Below are 21340 nucleotides of genomic sequence, written 5' to 3'. Positions count from 1 at the left end.
AGCGATTAATTAAATAGTTAATTAATGTAAATATTAATTAAGAAAGATAAAAATTAAAAGAACGAGAAAATCATTTTAACAGTTTTATAAATTTATATAAAAATTATATATGAACAATAATATTATTGTCAACTGTAAAATTAATATTTTTTTTTTCTCATTCTTTTTTTTTTTACTAATCGCGACAGTTTTGAAAAATTGTCTTTGGCAATTATAATTTTTATTTTGAATAAAATGGATAAAAAAATATAAAATTGGTTCAAAAAAATAAAAAAAAAAATATATAAAATAAAATTGGTCCAAAGTATCATATCAATAGTATTTAAATAGCTGTCGCGAATACTGATCTCGATTTCTCGTTGGATTAAACAAAAAAATTGACTGTAAATAAATTTAATGTAGTAGTAAGAAAAACATGAGATTCAACCGTTAAAATACACATTAGACACTTAATTACACATTCAGACATTATTACATACCTGATTTAATGCGTGCATTAAAATACGTGGTACATTATACAATACAAGTACAACGAAACATGCAGACAAGTCACTTACCAATGCCAGCGGTCGCTTTAGAGTCTCGAACACAAGATGATCGCAGACAAATCTGGCGCAGCCAAACCATGTGTGAAGCTCCGGATAAGCCAGTACACTCGGTCTTACACTCGTCGATACGAATTTCTGATAACATAAGTTGTAATAATAATTATTATTAAAATTAAGAAGAAATTATTAATGATAAGCTAAAAGACCTAGTTATTGATATTGGCCTAATTATTTGACACTTGTAATTTTATTTTAATTAAAAAAATTAAATCTCAAAATTTATAATTAAAAAATTATATTTATTAATTTATTGGGTTGATTTATTTCTTTTTTTTTTTTATTAAAATAAAATTAAAAATCAATTATCTTGAAAATTTATAATTCAAAAATAATATTTATTAATTTATTGAGTTTTGTTTTTTTTAAATTAAAATAAAATTAAAAAATCAATCAAAAAATTAAAATTAAAAATCAATTATCTTGAAAATTTATAATTCAAAAATAATATTTATTAATTTATTGAGTTTTGTTTTTTTTAAATTAAAATAAAAATTTTTAAGTGTCAATAAGTAGGCCAGTGTCAATAATGGGGTCTTTTACCTTAAATTAAAAAAAAAAAAGTATTGATAATTGATAAAACAAAAATTAAAGATGATAAAATAATTATATTCATAAAAAAAAATAAAAAAATATATTGGAATGTTGATGATTGTTTGTATATGATATTTTGAAAGGAAGAAATAATTAAAATTGAATTTATTGATTTAACTCGATGCGCTAACGATTCACCGCTATCATCTGTAAATTGTTATTTAACAGAAAATTTATTGTGTAAATAATAAATCAGTAATTAGTGATTTTATCTGAGATTACTAATTTTATATATGGTGAACGTTTTGAGAAGCTTAAAAGATTAACAAAAGAGTTATTGTAGTTAAAAAAAAAAAAAAGAGTTCAATATGTATGACGTCGAGTGTGTTGATTATTAATTGTCGCCGCCGATCAGCCAATCATCGAGTTTACAATAGTATTGACGGTATATGTTTAATTGCAACTCGAGTATTTGAATTTGAAGGAGAAAAAAAATATTAATATAAATAAGAGAAACGCTTGGTTATTTTTTAATAAATTATATAATCTTGTAGACTCGATGATTAATTAATGAATTATTATTAATGCTGTATGAGAGTTGATTGTTAATTAATTTGAGAGTAAGAAGTGTAATTAATATGGTATTGTATAATTTATAATGAAAACCAAAGCGATAATGCCTATGATTATATATTGAGGCACTTTATCTGTAAATATGATTACGACGGCATGTACGCGGATTTAAATACAAATTACAAACATAGGCAAAGTAAAGAGGTTAATCGATAATAGTTATTGATAAATGATAAATTTGATGGAATTATTATATAATTCAAAGACAAATTAACAAAGTTACGCTAGGACCGTTTAAGTAGTGTTTATACAAGGCACATTATTTTATTGAAAATATATTATGAAGGAAAATAAATAATTTCTTTTCATTTTCAAATAAAATAATAAGATTGTCAATTATCTAGATGGATAGAGCAATTGCGATTGCGTTAAACATTCCTTTGTTTTGTAAAATTATTACTTGTTCTACGACAAGTTTTTTATTGTTTGAATTATTATTATTTTCATCTGTTTATTTTGAAATTTTATACTGATGAATGCCTTTGTATATTGTAAAAAAAATATTTATTTAAAAATACATCGAGTTGCTGAAATTTAAAACAATGTTTTTATTCTATTTATTTATTATTTATCACCTTATCCTCTTTAATTTAAGTATCAATTATTTTAAGTATAAGTTTGATGAAGGTAAGTGATCATTTTTTTTTTTTTTATTTAAATTTGATAATTAATTTCAATTAGAAATAAAATTTTTAATGTTTTTAATAAAATAAAAAAAAATTTAATAAAGTTTTTAGTTGAAAAAAAAAATATGTTTTTAAAAAAAGTTTTAGTATTATTAGATAAAAATTTTTGATGGAAATCTAGAGAGGAGTAATGAAAAATTCACCGATGAAATATTAACAACCTGTTACTGCGAAAAATTTAAAGGTCAATAATCGATTGTCATAAAAAGCATCAAGGTCGGGAATTAAAATTTCAAGGGTAGTCCAAAAAGTGAATAACTTACTCGTCTATTGAATGCTAAAAATAAAAATTAATTTATCTCATATTTGAAGATTTTATGAATTAAAAAAAAATTGACTTGTGGAAATATTTAAAAGTAAAAAATGCAAATTTTTGAACCAATTCTTTTAAACAAATTTGTTTGTTAATTAAAATTTATAAATTTTCAAGTGACAGCTAACTTTTAATGTAAAATATTAAAAAAAAGAATTGAAAATTTTTTTAACAAAAAAAAAATTGACGTAGAAATATTAAAAAATTAAAAATTAAATTTTTTAAAAATAATTTTTTTGTTAATTAAATTTAATAAAATTTTCAAGTACAGCTAACTTTTAGTGTCATATATTAAAAAAAAAATAATAATTAAATTCAATTTAGCAGGTAGTTTATAATTTTAAGAATTTTTTGTAACAAAGAAATTATGACAAAAAATTGACATTTAAAAATTTTTAAAAACTAAAAATGCAATTTTCTAAAAATATTTTTTTGTCAAATAAAATAAAAAAATTTTCAAGTGACAGCTAACTTTAATGTAATGTTATTGTAAAAAAAAAAAAAAAAAAAAATAAATTGTGTCAAAAAAAAAAAATAATTAAAAAAATTGACATTTAGAAATTTTCAAAAACTAAATTTAATTTTTTAAAAATAAATTTTTATGCCTAATAAAATAAAAAAATTTTCAAGTGACAGCTTTCTTGAATCTCATATATTATAAAGAAAAAAAAATAAATAAATTGTGACAAAAAAAAATTGTCAATTAGAAATTTTAAAAAACTAAAAATGCAATTTCTTAAAAATAATTTTTTGAAACAAATTTGTCAAAAAAAAAAAAAAAAAAAAATAATTTCAAGTGACATCTAACTTGAATCTCATACATTATAAAAAAAAAAATAAATAAATAAATTGTAACAAAAAAAAAAATAATTAAAAAAAATTGTCAATTAGAAATTTTAAAAAACTAAGAATGCAATTTTTCAAAAATAATTTTTCGAAATAAATTTGTATGTCAAATAAAATGAAAAAAATTTTCAAGTGACAGCTAACTTCAATTTCATATTTTATAAAAATAAATAAAATATAATAATAATCACCTGCACACCACACTCATTACAGCGAGCCAGCACGAGCGGTTTGCGATCTGGATTATTATCCTGAAACATTTTCCTAAAATTTTCAGCATGACTCAACAGCAACTTTTCCTTTTCCGAAACAGTCCAATAACTTTTGGGTAACTCGGCAAATGCGAAATTGGCGTCCTCAGCATCAGCTTGTAAAGTTGGCGACGACAACCGGATGAATCCTAACTCGTATAATTTTTCGTCGTTTATTTGGTCATTAGTCACATTTAAATCCTCTTCGTCTGTCGCCTCGATCTTATTTCCATTCTCGACGTCATCAGGATTACCGTGCACCTGCTCTTGATTCTCATTTGATTCATATCGATTGCGCAACAGACTCCCTTCATTTTCGCTCCCGTCAATATCCATTGTTATTACTGTTATTATAATCGCTTCACAGTTTTTTTTTATTTTTATCCTATTCTCTCCCTTTTATTACTACAATACCACGTGGCTACGATTCAATTACATACTATTGACGCTTAGTCACTCCCTTGTCAATGATATCCTCTATATTTATACAGTATCTCTGCTCTCATTTCGGGGTCGCAGTTTTGTTTTATTCCAACCGAATAAAAAGAACCAAACAAACCGCTTATCACCATGGCAATCAACCGCTTCCGCGTTATTAGCGCCATCTGTAATTCAAAAAATTTTAACTGTGGTTAAGAACTGAGTTTCCATCAGTCGGTAATATTGCAAACTAAAAAAGCGCCTTACTCATCCATTGGTCAGCACAATTGCGCGCGATTTAAAAATTTCTTTTACCGAGACAGGATACTATTTTATCGATTCACTTGCTTTAAATCTACAAAAAAAAATTATATTAAATATTAAGTATTTTTTTAAATTTTAATTTATACTAAACTACCAACCTTGCAGTCACTATGTGACTGCCCTGAATTATGAATTCTAAATAAATAAAATTTTGCTTTATTAAGAGCGGTTTATAGTTGATTTTCAAACGTGTTTTTCTCATGTATGTGATAAAATTTCGAAAAAAAAAAAACGCTTCGCTCTTCGATAGATAATTAAATTATCTATCGAAGAGCGAAGCGCTTTTTTGGAAAATTTTCATTTATTTATGCATAAAATGCGTTTTAAGATTCCATTTGTTGTACAAGTATGACAGAGATACTTTCGTTTGTCCAATAGAGGGCGAAAGAGAGAACAAATGTAAACCCTTCTTAAATAATGACTTTTGTTAAATTGCACTGTACTTTATTAAATATTGACGTTATTAAAGATATAAACTCATTTTGATGTTACACTCATCAAGAGATTTTATTTGAGTACCCACATGCATTCTGATATATTTTTCATATATACATATTTATAATATATATAAATATATGAAAAATTGATGTGGGTACTCAAATGAAAGGTCTCGATGAGTGTAATTTCAGGATGAGCTTATGTCTTTAAAAATATCAATAGTTGACAAGATACAAGGTCATTTCTTAATTATAGACATTTTTAAAGATATAAGCTCATCCCGATATTACATTCATCGAGACCTTTCATTTGAGTACTCACATGGCAATTTTTATATATTTTATATATATGGTATTTGTGAAATATATAAAATATACGAAAAATTGATGTGGGTATTTAAATGAAAGGTCTCGATGAGTGTAACATCGGGATGAGCTTATATCTTCAAAAATATCACTAGTAGACAAGATAGCAAAGTCAGTTCTGAATTATTGTCATTTTTTACGATATAAGCTCATCCCGATGTTACACTCATCAAGAGCTTCCATTTGAGTACCCACATGGATTTTCATACATACATATTTATAATATATATGAATATATAAAATATATGAAAAATTGATGTGGGTACTCAAATGAAAGGTCTCGATGAGTGTAATTTCAGGATGAGCTTATATCTTTAAAAATATCAATAGTTGAAAAGATACAAGGTCATTTCTTAATTATAGACATTTTTAAAGATATAAGCTCATCCCGATGTTACATTCATCGAGACCTTTCATTTGAGTACTCACATGGCAATTTTTATATATTTTATATATATGGTATTTGTGAAATATATAAATATATAAAATATACGAAAAATTGATGTGGGTATTTAAATAAAACTAGTAGACAAGATAGCAAAGTCAGTTCTGAATTATTGTCATTTTTTACGATATAAGCTCATCCCGATGTTACACTCATCAAGAGCTTTCATTTGAGTACCCACATGCATTTTCATATATTCATATATATATAATAAATATATGAAATATATAAAAAATTGATGTGGGTACTCAAATGAAAGGTCTCGATTAGTATAATATCGGGATGAACTTATACCTTAAAAAATGTCAATAGTTCATAAGATACAAAGTAATTTCTTAATTATGTATCTAGAGATACTGAAGTTAGCTGACAGCTGTCATTTTCTTTTAATTTTATAAAAAATCAATTACAACAAAAAAAATGTTTTAAATAATATGAAAGTTAATTTTGCAGATATTTAATAATTTTTTTTAACAAATAAATTATAGCAAAAAAAATTGACACGTAAAAATTTTAAAATGAAATTTTTCAGGAGAAATTAATTTGTTAAAAAAATTTTTTAAATGCTCAAATGACAACTTAAAATCACTTAAAAAATGTCTACTCATATTCCTTTTTTAATTTTTACATACTGAATTTTTTTCATAATTCTTTAGCTATAAAATTTAAAAAAAATCTCTAATGTCAATTATCTTCAGTGTCATAATTAATTAATTAAAAAAAAAAAATTACTACTGGATATCTACAGCATATTGAGTCATGAAAAAATATCTCGATATTTTTTAATAACGCATTATAATTTTATGAATAAAAAATTTTAGTTACATTTTAATATCGGTAAAAAACATCGTTAGAACAAAATTACATACGAGCGATGAATCTTACCTTGCTTAATATAAATTTTACACGTACATACATATATATATATATTTATATTTATATAGATATTTATCGTCTTTGAACTCTGTAGTTTTATATTTTATCAATATAAAGTATTTTTTTATATATATATATTCTATATAATATAACAATTTTTATATTATATGTCGTGTTAATAAAATATTACTGGGATTCAATGATTTTCTTAATTTAACATAAGAACCTTCCATCCGCTGTCATGAAACGTTTCTTGCACCAGTTAAATGATTATTCACCCTTAAAAACATTCGTCAAGTAATAAGTAATAATCATTAGATCGAACTCGTTGATTCCGTTGGTTTTTTCCACAATTAAACCACTTAGATTTAATGTCCTTAAGCATTAATTAAAAATTAATTATATTAAAGTTACTTAGTCAAAATAATGACAATAATTATGAATTATCAATAAAGAGTTTGCGCGATTCGGACAAAATATTGGAGCTCACTCATGTTGACTTTTTTTAGCGACAAAGCTTAAATCTATAAATTATTTTTAAAATAATGGTAATAAAAAAGTTTTGTCATATCCTTGACGTGGATTTAAATATATCGGTATAGTATAGTAATATAGTGTGTTAATTAATATACAAATATTATTAATTAACATCACGAGGATCCTGCCTCCACTTTTGAGCGGCCTCGCGTCTTGCGTCTGGCACCAATTGAGATCTCATACCGCCAAGTACATTGCTCGTTGCTTCTGTTGCGAGAATAATCGGCTTAACAACTGTAGGGGGTATTTGCCGCAATACACCACCAACAGCTCCACTAACTCCCTTTTGTTCATGTTCCTCACTTGCAACGCGTACTAATTGATTTGCGGTTTCACCTAAACCCTAAAAATTAAAAAAAAAAAATTAATATATTAATTCTTAATTTTAAAAATCTTAATTAAGGTAAAAAGACCCAATTATGCAATTTTATTTTAATTGAATAAAACAAATCGACTTTAATAAATTAATAAATATATTTTGTGAATTATAAATTTAAAATAATTGATTTTTTGAGAAAATTTTATTTTTTTAATTAGAATAAAATTAAAAGTATCAATCAACTAGGGTCTTTTACCTTAGATCCTTAAATACTAATGAAAAAAAAATGACAAACCTCTTTGACTAGCATGTAAGCATTGGCCATTCCTTCGCGTATATCTAAAGGCTGATTGTAACGCTTACGTCGTCCTTTCTGACCTTTTTGTTTTCTTCGTACACTAGGCCCAGGACTGACCATGTCATAGGCCGTTTCTGCAGTACTCTGGATCACATGGACCAATCTGGACGTCAGTTCTAGAGCAGCCATCGCCGTTGAAGTTGTAAAACTATTTGCTCCACGTTGTATACCTCGTACTATTCTTCCGTCTCTTTGATATTGTTCTATTGGCAGCCAGAATAAATCTCTGAAGCCTTGGACTGATTAAATAAAAAAAAAAAAAATTAATTATTAGTTAGTAAAAAAAAAATTAGTTATTAATTTATAAAGAAAAAAAAAATTAAGGTAATTACTTACAAGTGGGGTCCATCATTTTAATTTTCATTTTTTTGAATGAAATTTCTATTTGATTTTATTGATATATTTTTTTTAAATACATAAAAAAATAAACAATTTAAAAAAAAAATTGATTATCACAATTTTATCAAATTTTTAAAAAAACTTATAAATTTTTTAGAAAATTATGATGTTCCAATTTTTTTTTTTTTTTTAAATTGTTCGTTTTTTTATGTACTTTTCAAAAAAAAAATCTGGAAAACGGTTGACCCTAAAGGCCATCCCTGCAACTTTCCGCCAATTCCATACCTAAACGCTTGAAATTGCACTTATGACGTTTCTGAGCTCAAAAATACAATTTGTGTGTTATTTTGAGCTCTCCGAGCTCAAAGAAATAGCTTTTCTATGCTTTTGAGCTCTTCGAGCTCAAAAGTCTGATGGGGGTTTAATGAAACAGTATTTTTTGAATTTTCAAACTGCAATAATTTCTAAATGAATGAATCGATTTTCACGTGGTTGGCAGTATTCCACGTAGTTTTTCAGAATCTATGATATACTTGTGAACACAAACTGATCGAACCAAAAATCTGAGAGAAATTTGAAAAAATTCACTTTTTTCGAATTTTTTTGACAACGATAACTCACGAACCAATCAATCAATTTTCACGTTCTTGGTAGTGATCGACGTGATTTTTTAAGCTCTAATAATTATTTTATTTCGTCAAAAACGATCCAAAAAGAAATCTCGAAGTTATGTGAAAAAAAAACACTTTTTTTGAAATTTTTCGTTTTCGATAACTCTCGAACGAATCAACCGATTTTGATGGGACTGATGGCAATCGACGTGGTTTTTTAAGCTTAAGAGCTGCTTAGTTTTTGGAATTGATCGGTAAAGCCGTTTAGAAGTTATTCCAAAAAAACGGTTTTTTGAAAATTTTATTTTTGAGATTTCTCAAAATCTAGCGAGCCGAATCGATTCAAATTTTCACGAAATTTAATGGCTATGATACTCTTTGGATCGCCACCTATTTTGATCCAATCGGCTGAGCCGTTCAAAAGTTATAAGAGGTTTACATACATTCATACATACACACACACACACACATATACATACATACAGCCGCACGGACACCATCGCGGGAATAGTAAGGGAAGTTTCCTAGGACCTCAAAATCTCGAGATCTGATGAAAACTCGATTTTCGAAAAACGGGGTAAAAACAATAACTTCCCGATTTTTGAAAATTTTCAATTTTCTTAGCGGAAAGTTAAAAATATATAAAAAAAAGATAAAATAGACATTTTATCCAAAAACATGAGCCAAAAGTTTTTCCAACTTTTGACGGCAAAAAAGCTAATAAAATCTTTATTTTTTTCTTTTACAATATTTTTTATCATAAATGCGCCGTAAAAATAAGCAGAATCAAAAAAAAATAAAAAAATGTTAATTTTTCACCTAGATATGGCCAAAAATACGGTGGATCCTACTTGTAAATAATTACCAAAATTAATTATTAATTAAAAAAAAAAATTAGATAGGAATTTAAAAATAATAAAATACTCACACAGCTGAACTAATGAATGCATAGGACCAACTCCGCCTAACAAACTCGGCAGTTGATTTTTTTTAATATCCTGTAACCATTCAGCCAGTATAAAAGCCATGAGTTTATCAATACCAAGTAAACCGTGACGGTGCGTCAGCCGTTTCAGTCTTAGTTCAGAACAGTTGAGTTGTGCCAAACCCATTAATAAACCAGCCATCGGTCCGTGGGTCAAGTCTACCCTTTTTCCATGGTAATCTAATCTCACAAGTACTTCTGGTGCGAATATAACACTCCTGAAATAAAAATAATCTAAATTATTAAGAGAATGAGAAAAATTTTGTCTTCAGAATAGTCAATTTATTTTGATGAGTATTTAGGCTGCATTCGAAAATGCTCTATCTCTAGATACATAATTAAGGAATGACCTTGTGTCTTGTCAACTATTGACATTTTTAAAGATATAAGCTCACTCCGGAATTACACTCATCGAGACCTTTCATTTGAGTACCCACATCAATTTTTCATATATTTTATATATTTATATATATGTATATATGAAAAATATGTCAAAATGCATGTAGGTACTCAAATAAAAGCTCTTGATGAGTGTAACATCAGAATGAGCTTATATTTTTAAAAATGTCAATAATTAAGAACTGACTTTGCTATCTTGTCAACTAATGATATTTTTGAAGATATAAGCTCATCCCGATGTTACACTCACCGACACCTTTCATTTGAATACCCACATCAATTTTTCATATATTTATATATTTTATATATATGTATATATGAAAAATATATAAAAATGCATGTGGGTACTCAAATGATAGCTCTTGATGAGTGTAACATCGGGATGAGCTTATATTTTAAAAAATGTCAATAATTAAGAACTGACTTTGTTATCTTGTCAACTAATGATATTTTTGAAGCTCATCTCGATATTAAACTCATCAAGACCTTTCATTTGAGTACCCACATCAATTTTTCATATATTTATATGTTTTATGTATATATGTATAAATGAAAAATATATAAAAATGCATGTGGGTACTCAAATGAAAGCTCTTGATGAGTGTAACATCTTTTCAACAAAAGTCATTATTTAATAAAGCAAAATTTTATTTATCATAGTTCACGTCACGGCAGTCACATAGTGACTGCAAGATTGCTAGTAAATTATTAATAAAACAATCTAAATAAATTAATAAAAAAAAAAAATTACCTAAAATAAATAGGCTGACTGTCGTCCTGAGATCCACAACTTGTCTTAATTTTAGTTTTATTCTCTTTGATTGTCAGCTCGTCCTCCAAGAGTATCATCAAATTCTGATCAACAATATTACTATCAATAAGCCTAGGACTATCTTGCCTCGGCAAATCAGAAGCTTCATCATTAACACTCATCACCGGCGGATGGTGAGTAGGCGTACTCTGTTTAGACCCAGGCGAAGACTGCGTAGTACTAGGACCATTAATATTATCCTGACTGGTCTTCATATTCCCCGTCAGTTCCGTGAAGAAGTCAATCAAAAACAATAAACTATCCTGATCAATGTTAAGTCTCAGTGGCAAGAGACTCAGCTTCAAACAGCACTCTTGAGCGCTAAATTTCGGATCAGGTCTCACATGAACCGCCTTCATAGCAAACATATTCGCATGTGTTTGCCTCGGACACGCTTCGCTGCTATACTGGTACAAAAATTTGTTTATATGCGAAGAAGCCAACCTGTCCCTAATTTCAATTTCACTTATCAGTAGCACTTGTCTCGACGCTTCAGTAGTATTCTCCGGATAAGTCTCATGCTGGAACCTCACTTTATTTAATTGCAATTCCATCAGGACATCATGCTGTCTTCCAGGGCCACCCTGGACGTACCAGTTCTTCGCAGACTTCATTTTTCCACAAGGCGAATTAGGAGCGCTTCCAAATCTCACTTCATGCGGATTAACTTTACTAAATCCCACAACTGTTGACCTGCTACGCCCCAGTGAATTATCAAACCTACCCGCCGGGTCTTCAATAGTCACATTCTTTTTTTTCACCGGTAATTTTCCAAAATCCTTTCCACCATACATATGCCAGACTAGAGTCATCTCACAAAGAGTGTACCTCAAAACCGGCGCAGGAAAATGTTTAGGAGCTTTCAGCAAATCCGTCTTACCCAATGGCACAGCAAAGTGATTATCAACAACTCTAATATATTCCTGACTTAGCCAACGAATCTCCGGAATTCCGTGCCTTGGCATGATTCCAGCTCCCGCTTCTTCCCCAAGAATACAAAAATCCTCATCAGTATCGTCAGATTCAGCACCGCGAGGCGGTAAATTATTATTAATATTATTATTATTGCTCATCTCCGGGACCTGAGTCGCCGGATGAGGTTCATCTGGGAAGAAGAACACTTCAACTTGTTGTTTCTCTTCCGGAGATTTTTTACTCAAGCTCGTAGTGCTCCCCCTCACCGTATCTTCCATCGCTTCTTCCATCAAAGTGTTAACCCGCTCTTCCTGACTCTTGCTCAGCATATTGATACTATCTTCCCCCAGCAAACTCTCCTCATCCCCGGAACTAGGCACAGCGATGCTCTCAGTGCTCCCAATATTCGGAGAAAGATCTCCATCACTCGCAAAGTAAGTCAGAAGCTGCATCAAAGCCCGCCCGGAATCAGCGCAAGTTCTAACGTGAAGTACATTATTACTCGCCCGCAAGTCAACTCTCGGAGCGCCACCGCACATTTTTTCGTTAAGCCTCAAAGACAGTTCGAATAATCCCAAGTCCATCACTCCGATGTAGTCGTGCTTTAGGTCCACATGATTCCCCAGCTTCTCAGACAGAAAAAGCGCGACGTCCTCGGCGATGAATCTCAAAGTTGAAGTGTTTGTCTTAGCAGCGATATTGCTGGAGACACTGAAGCTTCCTAGAGTTATCATGGACCTCAAAGGAAGGTACAGAGGTCTGTAATCAACCGCGCAGTTCCAAAGGTGGAGGTGAAGCTCTGTAAGCACTCCCGGTGGAGAGTAACCAGCTACCGGGTGGTCTATCACGTCGAGACAGTCTGTGAGCTGAGTGAACCAAGAAACTTGCGAGGAGGACATCCGGTGTCTCAGAGTCGCGTTTCTGATCCCAACAGCCACTCGGAAGGTTTTTATATGATGAGTCTGATGAGCTGTTTGGATCCTCACGGCAACTGTCAGCATATCCGAGTCCTCGGGATCTTTTTCTTGTCCGTTGTTGCTCCGGTAGATCGCCGGCTGACAGTGTCTGGGAATCACGCTGTTGATAGACCTCAATGGTGGAGTTGTTGAAGGAATTGTTGTAATCCCACAGTGGTTAAGCGAGACACTTTTGATCATAGTACAAACATACCCCAGGTTAGCGTTTCCTTTGTAAGAATTTACGCAGAATATTGTAGCATCCTCGACTCTAATTATCAATTCTCCCTGCTGGCCGGGAATCACATTCGAGAGAACATCACGGACTGGTGTGTACATTGTAAGCAATCCGTCGTGAATATTTAATGTAAGCGACATTTTACTCTGTCCGTTCTTGGAAGCTTTGTTTAGAGTCTGGTTGAAACTTTTTTCAGCTACAGAATGAAAAACTCCGTCCTCATCGCTGTCGGAGTCGGAGTCATACTGAATTCCGCTTTTGCACATGCTGAATTTAGGATGAACTGACTCTTGGAGCAAAGTTGAAGCTAGGTCAAGTCCACCGTGAGGATCTGTGATTGTATACTTAGGTCTTGGAGCAGAAGGCTCCCAAAGGAAGAGGTCAGTGTTGATTCTGTTGTAAATTTGTTCATAAAGCCGCTTTGAGGGGATCTGAACGGATAAACACGGCAGGCTGATGTCAATCTGAACTCTTGAGCCTTGAGTGCCTTCCTCCATAAATTCCAACATCTCTTGTCGGTTCCCGGGAATTATAAGCTCCTCTCCTTCGCGGTGTTCGTGGTCGTCCTTAGAGCCTGTATGAGCCTGAGATTCGCTGTGAGGAGTGTCTGACTCGTGGATCACTCGCTTGGAGCTAAACGGTGAAGGTTGGTGCCTTGCCGGCTGTCCCAAAGATTCGTCCAAGCTAGACCCTGGTTCTTCTTCCGAGCTGTCTTCTAATGGGCCTCCCAAGTGTTGGGGGTAAATTGTGAAGACCATCCTGGGCCAGCCGAAGCACTCGCCTTCGAGTGGTAATAAACTGTCGAGTTTATCATTGACGTGGCTGGTGGCAATTTTAATCGGGATGTCCGAGTCTATTTCTGTGTAAGTTAGCAAGACTTGTCGGCATTGAATCTCTTGTCTTGATAAATAGTGAGCTTGGCTGTCCATCGACGTGTGGAATTGTGCGTCTGTTAAAGTGAGCGTGATAAAATCTGACCTTACTGAGCGGGTCCACCAAGGCGCTCTACTCATGTCATGCAAGGGTCTTAAGTCTGGCACGGGGAATCTTACTTTAAGTATAGCACGTGAGGAAGATACTTTAATATTTACCCGAGAGTCTGAAAGAATCGGGCTTTCGACGGCTTGGTAGAACATTGTGTGCTGGTTCCACATGTCTTTGGCCGTCGAGGAGGGGTTGTAGGTGCAAATAGGCTGGGGATTTAACACCGAAGATATTCTGTCGATTATTGTAATGTCAATTTCACTCTGGCAAGGGTCCAGCTGGATGTCGATCTCCGTGCGTGGGTGAGCGAATTTAGTCGTTTGGGCTTGACGTACTGCTTTTTCAGTGTACTTGAATCTCATGCGAAAGTCCGTTCTGTTCAAGAGTCCAAAGTTGTCAGTGGCTAATGATTTGTTATCAAAGGTCAGAAGTTCAACGTATTCGACTTTTGGAGTCTCGGAATTAGTGCTAGTGTCTACTAGACACTCGACTATTTCAAGAGTCGCTAGAGTCAGGCTTCCGTTTATTGCTGATGATTGAGGAGTTGTTTTTTCGCTTCCTTCTACCACCAGGGGAGCAGCTAGTAACCGGATGTGACTGAGTCGACAAGCGTCGAGGAATATTTTAGCTGCTTTGTCGAAATTTTTGTTACCGTAACCATCCGCGGCAAAAATTCCGAGTTTGCTGAAGAATTCTTCAGAAGCGGTTTTCATCTGCTCGGTACTCGCGCAAGTCAAGCCCCGGGATTCTATTCCAGTTGTGAGAATGTCTTCGTGGAGGAGTATCACTGCGATTGAAGACACTCGGATGTGAAACTGGGAAGTTTCTGCGGTAGGATCAGAGTCGGCGTTCACGCGGTGCTTGTGAGGCTTTGAGACATTTGTAACGGAGCTTTTTGAGCTTATGCTGCTGGCGGAAATACTTTCGTCCATGCTGATGTTGTTTGTAGTTTGAGAGTCGCTCATACCTCCAAGCTTCATGGGCAGAAATTCGTCCTCGTTGTCAGACTCGTCTAACGAAGCGGTTGACCAGCCTTGAGTATTGCGCAAGTCGGTGGTACGTAAGCCATGGACTGGATGTAACTGATGCATTAGCTCTCTTTCGACGCGGCTGAAGTCACTTCCTGCCATTGGTTTTTCGGCACTTCGAGGAGCTACGTTGCTTATGTCTTCGAGATCTGGAGACGCGAGTCCGTGGCCTAGTTCCATTAGCACGTGTACTTGTCGAGGGCTTAGAAATGATATGAAAGATCCTAGAGTTACTTCTAACTCGACTTTTGGGCCCAGGATACCTTCGCCTTGCTTTAGTTTTAATCTTATCTCCTGACGACCTGTTATTTTTGCGCACATTATTGGGTTTGATTGGCTTAATGTGTTTATTAAATTTCTTTCTGGAGGTGTTGGGATATTGTGTTGCGTTGGTGATATTTGTGCGGATGAAAATTGTCCATCTGAATTCTGAAATTATAAATTTTTATTAATTACTATTTTTTTTTCTAACTAAAAAATTAAATTATATTATTAAGAGAATAAGAATAATTTTGTGTCTAGGATAATCATATGAATGGGTTTTTTAAGATAAGTTAAGCTGCATTCGAAAATTATCTCTAAGTACAGAATTAAGAAATGACCTTGTATCTTGTGAACTATTGATATTTTCAAAGATATAAGCTCATCCTGATGATATACTTATCGAGACCTTTCATTTGAGTACCCACATCAATTTTTCAAATATTTCATATATATTATATTTATGAATATATGAAAAATTGATGTGGGTACTCAAATGAAAGGTCTCGATGAGTATATCATCAGGATGAGCTTATATCTTTAAAAATATCAATAATTAAGAAATGATCTTGTATCTCGTGAACTATTGAGATTTTTAGATATAAGCTCACACCGACATTACACTCATCAAGACCTTTCATTTGAGTACCCACATCAATTTTTCATATATTTATATATATTACATATATGTATATATGAAAAATATATAAAAATACATGTGGGTATTCAAATGAAAGCTTTTGATGAGTGTAACATCGTGATGAGCTTATATCTTAAAAAATGTCAGTAATGAAGAAATGACTTTGTATCTTGTGAACTATTGATATTTTTAAAGATATAAGCTCATCTCGATGTTACACTCATCGAGACCTTTCATTTGAGTACCCACATCAATTTTTCATATATTTATAAATATTATATATAGATATATATGAAAAATATATCAAAATGCATGTGGGTACTCAAATGAAAGCTCTTGATGAGTGTAATATCGGAATGAGCTTACATCTTTAAAAATATCAATAATTAAGAAATAACTTTGTATCTTGTCAACTAATGATATTTTTGACGATATAAGCTCATCCCGATGTTACTCTTATCAATAACTTTTATTTGAGTACCCACATCAATTTTTCATATATTTATATATATTATATATATGTATATATGAAAAATATATGAAAATGCATGTGGGTACTCAAATGAAAGCTCTTGATGAGTGTAACATCGGGATGAGCTTATATCTTTAAAAACTTCAATGTTTAAGAAAGTACAGTGCAATTTAACAAAAGTCATTATTTAATCGAGCAAAATTTTAATTTTGTATAGTTCACAAGTCACGGCAGTCACATAGTAACTGCAAGGTTGCTAGTCATAATTATTAAATAAATAAATTGTTACAAATTTTTTCTTTCTCAATGTAATAGAAAAAAAAAATACCTTTGAATCAGGCGTAGAACCTCTGCTAGTAGTCATAACACTCCTCGAGAAAGTCCGAGCCCTACTAGGAAACTCGTCAGTATGAAAAGTGACTCCTTCCAAATAAAATCGCTTGGTCGTAAAAGCAGAAACGATATAGCCCTTAGACGGCTGATTGGCGTCCAAATTGACATTGCTGGGATCGGATCCAGCTTCATCAGAGTATTCTAAATTTTTTATGCACATCTCAATAGCAACCCCGGTAGTTGAGTCGAGAGGCACATGCTCCAATCTTATTACCGTGTCAATAAAGCGTACTCTTACACGACACAATATCGAGTCGATAGTCTGTGCAAATAATTCAACGCCTTCAAGAGGTTGTGCATTGTTACCACCTGTATTATTAGCGTCTTGCTGCAAACATTCTTGAGCCAACTGCATGCTAGATGTCATAGAACTCCACATTGACTCGAACATTGAAGTTCCCGTCTCTGTTCTTTGTCTCGGTTGGACTGTAATTTTGAGACCTTTGACCTCGACATAACTAGCTTCGCTGAGCAATGCCGACCAGGGTATGCTTACGGACATTTCCGATATAAATCCATCGACAAACTCCAGTGGCAAGTGCTGTTGCTCGCCCATCTCATTAAGCGCCTAGAAGATTAAAAAAAATAAATTGTAATTATATTTACAAAATAAGAAATAAAACAATTAAAATTGCAACATATATTTAATAATTAAAAAAATTTTATAACAAATAAATTATGGCAAAAAAAATTAGAAAAAAAATTGACATCTAGAAATTTAAAAAAATAAAAAATGCAATTTTTCAAAAATAATTTTTTTGAACAAATCTTTTTGTTAAATAAACTTAAAAATTGTCAAGTGACAACTAATTTAAATGTTATAAATTAATGTAGCACATACTTAATAATTTAAAAAATTTTTTAACGCATAAATTATGGCAAAAAAAAATAAGAAAAAAAATTGATATCTAGAAATTTAAAAAAATAAAAAATGCAATTTTTTAAAAATAATTTTTTGAACAAATTTTTTTGTTAAATAAATTAAAAAAATTTTTAAGTGACAGCTAACTTAAATTTCATAATAAAATATGTTATTAAATTATTAAAAAAAATAAGAAAAAAAAATTGACATCTAGAAATTTAAAAAAATGAACAATGCAATTTTTTAAAAATAATTTTTTTGTTAAGTAAAATTAAAAAATTGTTTAGTGACAGCTAATTTAAATGTCATAAATTAATGTAGCACATACTTAATAATTTAAAAAATTTTATAGCCAATGAATTATGGCAAAAGGAATAAGAAAAAAAAAATGACACCTAGAAATTTAAAAAAATAAAAAATGCAATTTTTTTAAAATAATTTTTTTGAACAAATCTTTTGGTTAAATAAAATTAAAAAATTGTCAAGTGACAGCTAACTTAAATATCATAATAAAACATGTTATTAAATTATTCTGGTTATTACAAAATTATTGAAAAAATAAAAAAAAAATTGACATCTAGAAATTTAAAAAAATAAAAAATGCAATTTTATAAAAATAATTTTTTTGAACAAATCTTTTTGTTAAATAAAATCAAAAAATTGTCAAGTGACAGCTAACTTAAATGTCATAATAAAACATGTTATTAAATTATTCTGGTTAATTATTTATGCAGTCTTGAGTTTCTAATAAAATAAATAAATATTTAAACTGACTTAAAAATTAAGACGTCACATTCGGAACAAAGGAAATATTTTTTACCTGAACATCAAGGCTGACATTAGTGACTCTTCCAGTTCCATTGTAAAGATCAACAGTGAGTTGATCAAGTGTGAGTTTTTCCTCCAAAAATTGTCCTAGATAACGTTGAAGTAAATACCTGCAAGCTCGTTTTTTAATGCTCTCCGACCAAGGAAATCTTACAAGCCAAGACATTATTGCGTCGAGGCTTTTCACAGCAGTCAAAAAATAATAATTATTCTCCGTAAAAAAACATGGATGGTTTGGCTTGATTTAAAATAATTAACATTGTCATTTTTACGCAGTGTCAATTGTTATGCACGCGTAACACGCGCTCGACAATATAATTCCGAAAAATTCATATTCACAACACGTGTTGTCGTATTATTATTTGAGTTGCGATTACGATTCGAGACAGATATAGTAGCAAACATAATAAATAATAAATAATAAACTATATAATAATAATTAAAAGAAAAAATAATAATTATAATGATAACAAAGCAACGACGAGGTGACGGTGACTAAGATTTGTCGTATTTATTTATTTATTTTTTTTTTTCAACAGCAGCAGAACAGCCAGCAGCGTATATATGACTGATCAAAAACAGAGACAGAAGATGATCCAGTATAATGCAATATAGTGATCATTTAAATCCACAGACCAGACAATAAACTTGTATTTATGTTAAATATTTAAGTATTTTCTGTATTGTTATATTATAACGGTGTTCCAGCTGTTTTATGTTTTTGTACTAAGTGACGCTCGTGTTAACCAACCACACACAACATTACTTTGTTTCCATTGATTGAAATCAGCTGATTTCCAAACCCGTAGGCCGTAATACCATTCCAAGGCTGTGAATGGTGGCTTTTGTCATGGTATTAAACATTCGCTTTTAATATCTGTGTCCATGTTTATTATTTCTACATACTTGTGTTTTATTTGTGTGTGTACATCGTAGTTAATTTCACGGCGCACGACTGCCAACTGTCTTTAATTCTGATGGATTTATTTTTTGAGAGAAAAATAAAAATATACATTACAATGCAACACTCTGACGGATGACACTAACACAGACAAAAGTTCATGGACAAACTGGTAAATAAGACAATAACACGCGCGAAAATTTAACTGCGTATTTTTTATAAGTCTATAAATATTTCCACATTTTTATTTACGAAGCAAGAATTAATGACGCTGATTAAATATATGTGTTATCTGATGACAGTATGTTGTTGAAATAAACCAGGACTTGGTGAAAAACAAAACAAAGACTTGTATGTCTTTAGACAGGCGGCCATTTTGAGGAAAATATTGAGCGCATGCGCGGGAATCATAAAAATGCGCGCGGAAATTTTTAATTCCTCCAGCGCGCTACTAGCGCTGCTTGTATGGTCCGCTGGTAAGATAGATGACTCGGCACAAAATGGCCGTCAGGTGATAGAATAGTGGCGACCGGGTAACTGAGAACACTCATAGTATTGGAGTTCTAGAATTTTTGTTTTTTTTTTTTTGTAAGAATTTAACATTGAATAATAAAAATAAATCGTTTGAGAGTTTGCAACATGTATTTTTACAAATTTTAACTGCAAATTTAGTATTTAATAATTTATTTATCGGTAAAAATAGTAGAAATTTTTTTTAAGGTTTGAGAATGTTCTTTGGTAAGGATTAATCGGGAAGCTTATTATTTTTTAATAAATAAATAAAGTTCATCTTTAATAGCTATGAATAATTATTATTTATTAATTAATTGCTGGAATAAATTTTTAAATGTCATTATTAATTGAAAAAAGGCATAAAAATAATAATTTAAATCCAAATTATTGTTTTTATTTCACTTTCTACCCAGTCAGCACACTGATAGAAGGATTTATTTGTATTAAAAAAGTATTTGTTAATAGTTAACAAATCATTTATTAGAGACCATTTTTTAGTATCAAACAAATATTTCTTAGTATTTAAAATGATTTGTTTGTATTTAATAAATCAGATATTCATTTATTAAATATTAATAAATCTTTTTAAATACAAAGAAATATTTGTTAAGGACTAAAAAGTGGTCTCTAATAAATCATTTGTTAAATATTAACAAATATTTTTAACTATAAACAAATCCTTCTATCAGTGCATCCAAGTCAGAAAGATTTTAGTATGAAGTCTTTTAAAAAACTTCTTATAGAAGTCCTAATGTGACGTCTTAAGGAGCTCTTTTTTACGAGGTCAGAACTAAGAGCTCTTAATGAACTCATAAGTTTGGAGTCAATTTTCTGACATCTAACTGAGTCCCTTTTTTGGACTTCTTTTTGAGTTGCGTATAATGAGCTTATAGACATTATAAACAAAAACACAAATTTCTTTTTAATATAAAGCTGTCAAAATCTTATTCATTTTTCATTTATTACTTTCCCGATTGAGAAATTAAATTGAAAATGATTAAAAATAATTCGAATTAAATGATTTAAAACAATTTGAATAGATTAATATATAGATATACACTTGGCATAGGTAACTCATTTCTCTTAATCCAGGTTAATTAAATTTTTCAAAAATTTTAAATTATATTATGAAGTAATAGGCAATAATGTTAAAATCTGGTTCGTAATCAAACTAATTTAGATAAAATAATAAAATTGGATTCTAATCTGAAAAAATTATGTGAACTTTCTACATTTAAGGAGTACTTTGCATGT

The 21340-nt window shown here is 30.6% G+C and overlaps 2 protein-coding genes across 2 annotated transcripts; both read right to left on the bottom strand.

The window, feature by feature from the left end:
- Positions 1 to 252: 252 nt before the first annotated feature.
- LOC123275445 (dynein regulatory complex subunit 7-like) lies at positions 253 to 4482 on the bottom strand. The gene is made up of 2 exons (XM_044743584.1): positions 3809 to 4482; positions 253 to 683 (listed from the first exon to the last, which is right to left on the bottom strand). Exons 1-2 carry the CDS (start codon positions 4202 to 4204, stop codon positions 462 to 464), a joined length of 618 nt encoding a protein of 205 aa, XP_044599519.1. The 5' UTR covers positions 4205 to 4482; the 3' UTR covers positions 253 to 461.
- A 2595-nt stretch (positions 4483 to 7077) lies between these two features.
- On the bottom strand, positions 7078 to 19953 carry LOC123270638 (autophagy-related protein 2 homolog B). Its single transcript, XM_044736772.1, has 6 exons — positions 18665 to 19953; positions 16918 to 17550; positions 11036 to 15645; positions 9829 to 10103; positions 7888 to 8189; positions 7078 to 7616 (listed from the first exon to the last, which is right to left on the bottom strand). The coding sequence occupies exons 1-6, from the start codon at positions 18836 to 18838 to the stop codon at positions 7377 to 7379; spliced, it is 6234 nt and encodes a 2077-aa protein (XP_044592707.1). The 5' UTR covers positions 18839 to 19953; the 3' UTR covers positions 7078 to 7376.
- Positions 19954 to 21340: the final 1387 nt, after the last annotated feature.

This window comes from Cotesia glomerata, linkage group LG1 (genome assembly GCF_020080835.1).
Source record: "Cotesia glomerata isolate CgM1 linkage group LG1, MPM_Cglom_v2.3, whole genome shotgun sequence".
In the NCBI taxonomy this organism is placed as follows: Eukaryota; Metazoa; Arthropoda; class Insecta; order Hymenoptera; family Braconidae; genus Cotesia; species Cotesia glomerata.
Note: the sequence above shows the minus strand (reverse complement) of the source record. Positions and strands in the feature narration are given on the sequence as shown.

Bases quoted from the DNA above. Each gene is read 5' to 3' on its own strand.
- LOC123270638 (XM_044736772.1), bottom strand. From the start codon at position 18,838: ATGTCTTGGCTTGTAAGATTTCCTTGGTCGGAGAGCATTAAAAAACGA. The intron at 15,646-16,917 runs GTATTTTTTTTT...TTATAATTTCAG, and splicing joins GTTCTACGCCTGATTCAAAG to AATTCAGATGGACAATTTTC. The intron at 8,190-9,828 runs GTGAGTATTTTA...TTATTTAATCAG, and splicing joins GCATTCATTAGTTCAGCTGT to TCCAAGGCTTCAGAGATTTA.
- LOC123275445 (XM_044743584.1), bottom strand. From the start codon at position 4,204: ATGGATATTGACGGGAGCGAAAATGAAGGGAGTCTGTTGCGCAATCGA. The intron at 684-3,808 runs GTGATTATTATT...TTATGTTATCAG, and splicing joins GTAATGAGTGTGGTGTGCAG to AAATTCGTATCGACGAGTGT.